Source organism: Elephas maximus, chromosome 2 (assembly GCF_024166365.1).
Source record: "Elephas maximus indicus isolate mEleMax1 chromosome 2, mEleMax1 primary haplotype, whole genome shotgun sequence".
NCBI classification, from domain to species: domain Eukaryota; kingdom Metazoa; phylum Chordata; class Mammalia; order Proboscidea; family Elephantidae; genus Elephas; species Elephas maximus.
This window is the reverse complement of record NC_064820.1, coordinates 212,306,806-212,316,970: the sequence shown is the minus strand read 5'-3', so window position 1 is coordinate 212,316,970 and position 10,165 is coordinate 212,306,806. Positions and strand designations below refer to the sequence as shown.

Below are 10,165 nucleotides of genomic sequence, written 5' to 3'. Positions count from 1 at the left end.
CTGCTGTCTTCAGAACATTCAGTAGTTATTTTCTTCGTTTATTGATTGTAGATTGTTTGTTTCTTCCTGCTTTTTTGTTTTATTTTGTTACGTCTGAGCAGGTGGGCTGTGTGTTCTTTGTTATTTGCTTGTTTGTGGTCACGATACTTTTCACCTCTGTGTCCAATAAGCAGGACCAGTCACTCAGCTGTGGTGCAGCAGGGCAGCAGGAGGGTCTGGGATGGGTTGGGCCGGGAATCAGTGGTGGGCAAGTTCCAGTAGGCCGTGACTGTGCTGCTTGGGGGTGTGATGTTTACCACATGGTGCAGGTAGGCAGGAAGGAGGGGGGAGGTTGTGATGTGTGGAGCTAATATGGTTATGGGAAAGAGGGGAGAGAGAAGAGAGAAACACGACCCAAAGACAGACAAACAACAACAACAAAAAAGAGTGCAAACGAGCTTGCCATTGGGTGGAGAGATGAGAAACTGAGAAATGGAGAAAAACAAAAAGGAATAAAAAGAAAAAGGGAAAAGGAAAAAGAAAGAACTGGATAAAAATTTGGTAGAGAAAAAAAAAAAGGAAAGAAAAATTCCCTGTGGATCCCACTAGTGTGGCTGCAAACACCGGGGCAGTGGCTTTCAGACTGCGCAGTATAATCTGGCTGGAGGGGGTATATATGTCACACAGCTCCAGGTATTCAGAAGATAGAAAAAGAAGATAAGTATAGAGAGACGAGAACTGAGAAATGAAGAAAGATAGAAGGGGAAAAAGAAAGAAAAAAGAAATGTCCCCCGGGATTCCACCTACTCAGCTACGCAGAATGGGGGAGTAGCTCCTAAGCCGCGCAGTGAACCCCTGCTGAAAGGGGCTCCAGAGCTGGGAAAAGAAAAAGAAATCAGGCAAATAAACAAAACAGAACAAAGCAAAGAAAAAAAAAAAGGACAGGGGATTCTACCAACGTGGTGTTGCGGGATGGGGGAGTGGTTCCCCAATTGAGTGACACTTCACAGCCTTTCAAGAAGAAGCAAAGATGGCACATGGAGCCAGGTGTTCAAGAGAAAGGAGGGGGAGGTGGTGGAAGGCATGGAAGAAATTAAAAGAAATGGAAGAAAGCAACATCAGCAACAGACACATGACACTCAAGGAGCTGGCCAATATGGGCAGGGTGAGTCCAAGCAGGATGGGGCCAAAACAGTTGCCTCCAGGCCAAGAGACTGAGGCCAGCAGGAATCAGAGGAGGCTGAGGGGGAGGGCAAGGGTGAGGGTTAGAAAAGCTTATATTGCTGGTTACCAGGTGCTCTGTCTCCTGCTGGGAACATCCTGAAGTTGCTTTCCTGTACTCCCTATCTGCTGATCTGCAATGTGGGTTGTGTGAATCCAAGCGGCACAGATGCTGCACTTCCTGGCCGGCTGAGCCACCGCTGCCAGCCAGGAAACATGGAGGTAAAGCAGCGGGGAGAGGATGGGGATTGGGAACGTGTTTATTGCTGGTTACCTTGTGCTCTGTCTCCAGCTGGGAGCTCCGTGAAGGTGCTTTCTGTTCCCCAGGCTCTGACGGGAGTCCAAGATGGAGGATCTGTGCTGCATTAGCTGATGGGGACCTCCACACATATCTCCCCTTGCTCTGTTCTCATGTCAGTTTCTTATTCTTTTCGGCGCTTGTCTGAGTTATCCGTCTCTTCATTTGACACTTTGGGTTCCAGGACTGACATTTGTCTCTGTTTTACTTAGTTTTTTTGGTCTTCGTTTTGGAGGGATGACGTGGTGCTTCTGTCTATGGCACCATGTTGGCCAAAAGTCTTGAGCTTAGTCTTATTGGTTTTCTTTTGTAGGTTACTTTTTGTTTATCCATAGCCACTTTCAGGATTCTTTGTCTTTGGTTTTGTTAACTTCTTTTAGGATTTATCCTGTACGTGCTCGTTGAGCTTCTTGGATAGATATTTTCTCATCTTTTATGGTATTAGGGAAGTTTTCTGCCAGTAAATCTTCAACACTTCTCTCTGTGTTTTCCATTAGCCCTCTTCCTACCCCTGTACTGGAATGTTGATCATTTGTGGGTTTTTCTTCTTGTTAGTGTCCTATATAATTCTTAGTCTTCCTTCGTTTTTCTTCAGTATTTTTTGTTTTTTCCTCAAACAGATTGGTGTCAAGGGCTTTATCTTCAGTCTCACTAATTCTGACTTCCATTGTCTGAATTCTGCTCCTATCACCTTCTACTGTGTTATTTAATTCTGGAATTTTATTGTTAGCCTTTTGGATTGCTAGTTGCTGCTTTGTATCATTTCTAGTAGCCTATTTTGTTGTTTTATTCTTGTATCATTTTCTGAATTGTTCCATTTTTTTGTTTGTGTGTTCCTTGGTTTTGGCTGTATTTTCCCTGATCTCCTTCTTGGTCTCTTGGACAGCTCTGGATATTAGTCTTTTGAATTCTTTATCAGGTAGTTCCCTAGCCGTATCTTCCTCCAGAAGATTTTCTAGATAGCTATTTTGGTCGCTTGCTAGAGTTATCCTGCTTCTTTATGTGATTTGACATGAAAAAAAAAAAATTTTTTTTTTTACTTGTCATCTCCAAGGCATTGATAAGTTATTATATTTATTTATCGTATATTTCTTTGCTGCATCCTATTTTTGTTTTCTTTTGTCTTGACATGTATCCATGTAGGCTGGATGTATGTGCTACTCTGGTTGTTAATCTGGCCCCATTGAGCCCTCACCTCCTGTCAGCAGTTGGGGAGAGGAGCTACTACATGTGTGAGCCCTGGGCTCTTTTCACTGTCCTCGAGGTGCTGCTGAGGGTATAGGTGGCGTTTTTGGTGAGGTGATGTATCTGTCTTGGTGGTCACATGGCCATGGGTGTAGGGATGTTTTTCCTGGTTGAAGGGTTGTGTGATGTGTGTGTGTGCTCTGCTGCTTGCTGGATTGTTGGGGAGAAGGTGCCCATGTGATTGGTCTCTGAGTGTGTGGTGTGGAGACACTCACCTACAGTGCCGGGCAAGCAAGGCTGTGTGCGTATTTGGAGCAGGCAGAAGACTCAGGTTGTAATGGGGGGGCAATGTAGGGACAAGGCAGGACACTGTTGGCTGTACATGGGTGCCCAGATGTAGGACATGCCTCTGTCCACTGGAGTGTATATCGCAGGGGTACTGCAGCTAGTATTTGGGCACCAGGTGACATTTGCTGGAGGGATTGGGGGTACCACTAGTTCTAAGACCTCTGTTGTGGGAGGCTCTATGGAGTTGGTGGAACTGACAGCCCTCAAGCCCCCAATGTGTACGGTTGATGCCACTTCCTAGGGGGCAGGGCAGTGTGTAATGCTGCAGATCTACAGCACCTGCTTGGCTGCTGCAGGCAAAAATGGGCTTCAGCTGGGAGCCCTGCCCACTTTGTCTTAATGAGGGCATGCCATGCCAGGTCAGCCAGCAAGGCATTGATGTGGGTGATTGGGAGGGGTGAAAGGTGCTACACGTCTGTGGACCCTGCACCAGTGGCTAGGCTAAGACCCAGGCACCTCAAACAAACTGAAAGCAGTAGGCTTAGGGAATAGGGCAGTGTTGAGTGTCACAGATCAACAACTCCAACCTGGCTGCTATTGGTGAAAATGTGCTTCCGCTGGGAACTCTGCCCACCTTATGCCAATGTGTACATGCTGTGCCGACTCAGCCAGCACAGCGCTGGTTTAGGTGATCACAGAGGATGGGACCTCTGTGTCAGAAGCTGGAGAAGGGGTGAGCACCTCCGGAGTGGGCCCATGAGTTCCAGGCTTATGGGACGTGGCAGAGTTGAATGCCACCAGACTGGTGTTGGAGCAGGGAAGGAAATGGATCGGGGGAGGGAGTGCTCCTTGGCCGGTGGAGCTCTGGTGGGAGGAGGGTCTGTGGTACATGTGGTGAATTGGGAGTGTGCACTTAACTTTCACAGGTCTGGTGTCACTCCTGTCTGAGCCTGGAGGTATGTACAGAGTTGTTCCTGCTTAGCTGTACCAGATGAAGTAGATTTTGGCTTGGGATGCTGCTGCTTGCCTCAATATGTCTGTGCCGTGCAGGTTCAGCTAGCAGCATGCCTGTAATGCAGCAATCTGTAATTCCAGTTTCTGCTGTTTTTGAATCGTCTCTACTTCCACCTATCGCTCACTCCAATTCTTCAGCTTTGTCTTTGATGTTTAATGTTCCTAGATTATCATATATATGCAACTCACTTGTTTTGTTTTGGGTTTTTTTGGTCTTTGTTGTAAGAGTGATTATATCAAGTGTCTGACTATTCCTTTGTCTTAGCCGTCCCCTTGGTGAAGTCTTTTGATGAGCGTACATTTAGTTTTAAGAGCTCCCCATTATCTAGTTTACCTTCTCGTGTCTGTGCATTATTAGCTATGGTTTGTATTCTCTTTATGCCGTGTATTAGGGCCCCTAGTATAGTTGCTATTTTTTTTCTTCCATTATCTTTATCAGTATAGGTTTTATGTTTATGTCTTTGATCCATTTTTGAGGTAGATATTGTGTATGATGTTTGTATGTGTCCTATTTCATTTTTTTTTTTTTTAATAGATGGAGATCCAGCTTTGCCAGCACTATTTGTTAAAAAGACTGTCTTCCCCATGTGGAAACCCTGATGGCGTAGTGGTTAAAAGTTCTGCCACTAACCAAAAGGTAGGCAGTTCGAATCCACCAAGCACTCCTTGGAAACCCCATGGAGCAGTTCTACTCTGTCCTACAGGGTTGCCATGAGTTGGAATCAATTCAATGGCAATGGGTTTGGTTTTTTTGTTGTCTTTTTTTTTTTTTCCCCATTTAATGGACTTTGGTTCTTTGTCAAAGATCAGCTGACCATAGGTGGATGTATTTGCATCTGGGTGCTCCGTTCTGTTCTGTTGGTCTGTATGTCTGTTCTTGTACCAACACCAGGCTGATTTGACTACTGTGGCTATATAGTAGGTTCTGAGATCAGGTAGTGTGAGGCTTCCTACTTTGTTCTTTTCCTTCAATAATTATTTATCTGAAGCCTCTTCCCTTTCCATATAAAGTTGGTGATTAGTTCTCCATCTCATTCGATAATGTTCTTGGAATTTGGAATGAAATTGCATTATATCTGTAAATCAGTTTGGATAGAATTGACATTTTCACAACGTTGAGTTTTTCTATCCACGAGCGTGGTGTGTTTTTCCATTTACCTAGGTCTCTTGGTTTATTGCAGTGGTATTTTTCAGTAGTCTTTGTATAGGTCTTTTAGGTCCCTGGTTAGATTTATTCCTAAATATTTTTTCTTTTTAGGGGCTGTTGTAAATGGTATTGTTTTCCTGATTTCCTTTTTGAAATTATCTTTCTTGGTGTATAGGAAGGAACTGATTTTTCTATGTTGCTCTTGTTTCCTGCTACTTTGCTGAATTTTTCTGTTAGTTCCAGTAGTTTTCTTGTGGTGTCTTTGGGGTCCTCTGTGTGTAGGATCATATTGTCTGTGAATAGGGATAGTTTTACTTCTTCCTTTCCAATTTGGATGGCCTTTTATTTCTTTTTATTGCCTTATTTCTCTACCTAGGACTTCCAGCCCAGTGGTAAATAAGAGTGGTGATAAAAGGCATCCTTGTCTTTTTTCTGTTCTCACAGGGAATGCCTTCAGCCCCTCTCTATTGAGAGAGATGTTGTCTGTCAGTTTTGTAGGGATGTCCTTTATTTTGAGGAATTTGCCTTCTTCCGAGTGGTGGTGACCATGATGCTGGTGGTGATGGAAGTGCAAGTGGTGATGGCGGCTTGGGTGGTGACCATGATGCGGGGGATGTTGGCAATGTTGGTGGTGACCATAACACAGGTGGTGGAGGTAGCGTGGATGGGGGTAGCAGCGTGAGTTGTGACCATAATGTGGGTTATCACAGAGGTGCGGGTGGTGACAGTGGTGTGGGTGGTGACCATGATGAAGGCAGTGGCGGCAGTGCAACTGGAGTTGGCACGGGTGGTGGTGGTGGTATGGGTGGTGGAGGAGGCGTGGGAGATAGAGAAGATGTGGGTGGTGACCGTGATGTGGGTGTTAGTGGTAGCACAGGTGGTGGTGAGGATGGCGGGTGGTAGTGGGCAGCACAGTTGGTTTTGGTGGTTCAGGTGGAGACCATGGTGTGGATGGTGATGGCGGTGTGAGTGGTGAGCATGATGCAGGTGTGGTAAAGGCGGTGGTGACGGTGCATATGGTGGTGGTGGCAGAGTGGGTGGCAGTGGCAGTGCGAGTGGTGACCATTATGCAGATGGTGGTGGTGGTGCGGGTAGTTTCCATGATGTGGGTAGTGATGGCAGTGTGGGTAGTGACCCATGATTCAGGTGGTGGTGGTGGCACTGGTAGTAGCAGCAGCATGGGTAGTGGCAGTGGCATGAGTGGTGGAGTCGGTGTGGGTGGTAGTGTTGGCGTATGTGTTGACCATAATACAGGCAGTAGTTGTGATGCAGATGGTGCCATGATGCAGTTGGTGATGGCAGTGCAGATGGTGACCATGATGTGTGGTGGCAGTGGAGTGGGTGGCGATAATGATGTAATTGATGGTGGGAGCATGGCTAGCGGAGACAGTATGGGTGGTGGCTGTGACGGGGGTGGTGACCATTATGTGGGTGGTTATGATGATGCAGTGGTGGAGGCAGCATAGGTTGTGGCGGTGGTACAGGTGGTGACGACGGTGCAGGTGGTGAGCATCATGAGAGTAGTGGTCGAGGTGTGGGTGGTGATGTTGGTGCAGGTAGTGACTATGATGCGGCTTCTGGCGGCGGTGCATGTGGTGTCCATGATGCAGGTGGTGGCGGCGATGATTGTAGTCACAATGGTGTGGGTGGTGATGGTGGCGTGTGTGGTGGCAGGGTTTCAGGTGGTGGCAATGGTGAGGGAGGTGACAGTAGTGTGGGTGGTGGCGGGGCTTTGGGTAGTGATGGCAATGTGGGTGGCGAGCATGATGCGGGTCATGGCTGCCACGCAGGTGGTGGTCGTGATGTGGGTAGGAACAGTGGTATGGATGGTTTTGGCATCATAAGTGGAGGGGCGACATAGGTGGTGACTGAGGCAGGTGGTGGGTGTGGTGACCGTGATGCAGGTGATGGCAGTGGTACGGCCTGTGCTGGCGGTACAGGTGGTGCTTTCGGTGCATGTGGTGTCAACAGCATGGGTGTGGTGGTGACACAGCTGATGGAGTCAGCACAGCTGGTGAAGGCATCACAGTTGGTGTGGTCGGAGGCATTATGGTTGGTGGTGGCAGTAAGGGTGGTGACTGTGATGCAGGCAGTGGCGGAGGTACAGGAGGTGACTTCAATGCAGGTGGTGACCATGAGGCTGTGGTGGTGGCAGAGAAATGGTGGCAGTGGCATCAGTGGTGATGGTGGTATTGGTGGTGGCGGTGGTGAGGGCAGTGGAGTCGGCACAGGTTTTTGTGGTGGTGCTGGTGGTGACCATCATGCTGGTGGTGGCAGAGTTGCAGGTGGTGGTGTCAATGTGAGTGTTGACCATGATGTGGGTGGTGGCGTCGCTGCAAGCAGTGGCCGTAACGTGAGTGATGGCAGTAGCATGGATGGTGATGGCGGCAAAGGTTGTGCAGTCATTGCAGGATGTGGCAGCAGTGCAGGTGGTGGTGGCATCGCACGTGGCAGAAGTGGTGTGGCCAGTGGTGGCAATGCAGGTGGTGATGGTGGCGCACGTGGTAGAGTTGGTGCTGGTGGTGGCACCATCGTGGGTGGTAGAGTCTGCACAGGTTGTAACGGCAGCATGGACAGTGGCAGAAAGCAATTTAAAATTTTTTTTTTTTTTTGACACTTCAATGTGTGTTTCCCATTGACTAGATTGTAAGTACCCTAAACTGGATTACAGGTTCCTTGAGGCTTGAATCTGTATGTACAGTTCTCTCTATTACTGCTAAGCACTTAGCCCAGTGTTTAGCACATTGTTGTTAGCTGCTCTCTAGTCAGCCCTTGACTCATGGTGATGTCAGGCACAACAGATGGAAACCCTTCCTGGTCCTGCACTGTCTCCAAGATCAGTTTGATATTGGACTGTTGTGATCCATAGGCTTTCTTTTGGCTGATTTTCAAACGTAGATCACCAGGCCTTGCTTCCTAATCTGTGTTATTCTGGAAGCTCCACTGAAACCTGTTCTGCCACATAGCAACGCGCAAGGCTCCACTGACAGAATGGTGATAGGTGCATACGAGGTGCACTGGCCGGGAATCCAGCCTGGGTCTCCACATGGAAGGTGAGAATTCTACCACTGAACCTTCTCATTGAGCACAGACAGGAGAGTTAATGATGCATACGGAGAGGAAGTGAACAAACTTGTGTTTTAGGAGTCTTGGTCCCTCTACTCCTAAGAAATCTAGAGCCTGTCAATCTTACTGCAGTGTTTTTCATAGCTGTGAAGAATTTGGCAGTTATTTATTCAGTCAACAAGTTATTTTTTACCTCCTACTATAGCCTGAGGATAGCATAAAAAAATTAAAATCATGATTACTACATTTATTTGATAGCTTTTTTTTTCACAACTGGTAAGTTTCAGAAAGCCCTAGGATAAGAAATTTGCCGAATGAGGTGTGTTTTATGTGAAATTGGGCCTAGGTGATTTAACTTCCCATTGACCTTCAGGATTATAACCCATTCTCTGGCTTGTTGGTGGAGTAGGGATGCCTGGCCCCAGGCTGCATGCCAACTGCCTCCCAATCTCAAGTCTTTGCCGTGTTTCTTTCACTGGTTGTTTTGCCCTCTTAATAGACTACAGACCTGCATTATCTCTTCTTAATGTCAGACTCTTTGACTCCAACCTCATTAATTTGTGAAATGCCATCTCTATGAACAGTATATTATAAATAAAAGTAATAATATGGTAAGTCATAATTATGTAAAATGATTAAGCCTTTGAGGTGGGAGGAACATTTGTTCTTGTGATTGCTTGTGGTTCAAGTTGTCCTTACTGCTGCATAATTGTCCCTGTCTTTGCTGTTTCCTTGTCCTGGGTTTCTTTGTTTATCCTTTGTCATACCTTATTATTATTGTGACCCTATTACCTCACAACATATTTTCTCATTTTCAAAATGAGTGATTGAGAGCTTGATATAACTAATGCCATAATGATACTCTAAGTAATCTATAAGCATTTTTTTTTTTTTTTTCGCCAGCTGCTTTGTCTTTTTCTGAAGGGATGTGGAGCCCTTTGGGCTCCTGTGGCCTTGGTCTCTCTCCTCTTCTTTGTTCTCTTGAGAAATGGCCTTCAGCCTGCGATATGGCAGCTAGGAAGTCTGCCTGGCACTTTCGGTCTGCAACTTTGTTTCTTGCTCCTTATCTCAGTCAGAGTGGACTCCGCCGGTCAGTTCCACCAGCCATGAGATTGTTATGTAAGTTTTTTTTCAGCCTGTTACAAAGATACAGATTAGAAAAGTCAAGATGTCTGACATGCATATCTTTAGTTTAATAAAGAGTTTCTTGTAGTATTTTGTGATGTATATGACCATCTGTGGGTAACGTGCTTAAAAACATTAGGTAATTCTTGCCAAAATGCTATATAAGCCCTGATGTAAAAATTGCTTTTGGAGGGACTTCACAAAGGACAGCCTGCACTGGTGTCAGCTAATAAACTTTCTCCCTCTTTCTAACTTGGGTATGTTTCATTGGCTTGACTGCTCTAGGGCACGGACCCCAATTGGATAACATTATTATTATTTCCTTTGAAACTTAGCCTCTTTTCTACTGGTATGCAGATTTACATTAGCTTCATTCATCAAGAATTTATCAGTCATTTACAGTATGACTGTCATGGATTGAATTGTGTCCCCCCAAAAATATGTGTCAACTTGGTTAGGCCATGATTCCCAGTATTGTGTGGTTATCCTCTATTTTGTGATTGTAATTTTATGTTGAGAGGATCAGAGTGGGATTGTAATGCCACCCTTACTCAGGTCAACTCCCTAATCCAAGGTAAAGGGCGTTTCCCTGAGGTGTGGCCTGCACTGCCTTTTATCTCTCAAGAGATAAAAGGGAAGGGAAGCAAGCAGAGAGTTGGGGACCTCACACCACCAAGAATGTAGCACCAGGAGCAGAGCACGTCCTTTGGACAAGGGGTCCCTGCACCTGAGAAGCTCCTCCACCAGGGGAGGATTGAGGACAAGGACCTTTGTCCAGAGCCGACAGAGAGAGAAAGCCTTCCCCTGGAGCTGACACCTTGAATTTGCACTTGTAGCCTACT

The 10,165-nt window shown here is 46.3% G+C and overlaps 1 protein-coding gene across 1 annotated transcript; it reads left to right on the top strand.

Annotated features, from left to right (window-relative positions):
- Window positions 1-6,646: 6,646 nt before the first annotated feature.
- Window positions 6,647-8,762, top strand: LOC126068314 (ctenidin-1-like). Its single transcript, XM_049870819.1, has 4 exons — window positions 6,647-6,940; window positions 7,104-7,233; window positions 7,418-7,690; window positions 8,698-8,762. Exons 1-4 carry the CDS (start codon window positions 6,647-6,649, stop codon window positions 8,760-8,762), a joined length of 762 nt encoding a protein of 253 aa, XP_049726776.1.
- The last annotated feature ends 1,403 nt before the right edge of the window (window positions 8,763-10,165 follow it).

Excerpts from the sequence above, each read along its gene's own strand:
- LOC126068314 (XM_049870819.1), top strand. The coding sequence starts at position 6,647 with ATGAGAGTAGTGGTCGAGGTGTGGGTGGTGATGTTGGTGCAGGTAGTG. Across the intron at positions 6,941-7,103 it reads AGGTGGTGGTCGTGATGTGG|CATGGGTGTGGTGGTGACAC; the intron begins GTAGGAACAGTG and ends TGGTGTCAACAG. Across the intron at positions 7,691-8,697 it reads TGGTAGAGTCTGCACAGGTT|ACTACAGACCTGCATTATCT; the intron begins GTAACGGCAGCA and ends CCCTCTTAATAG.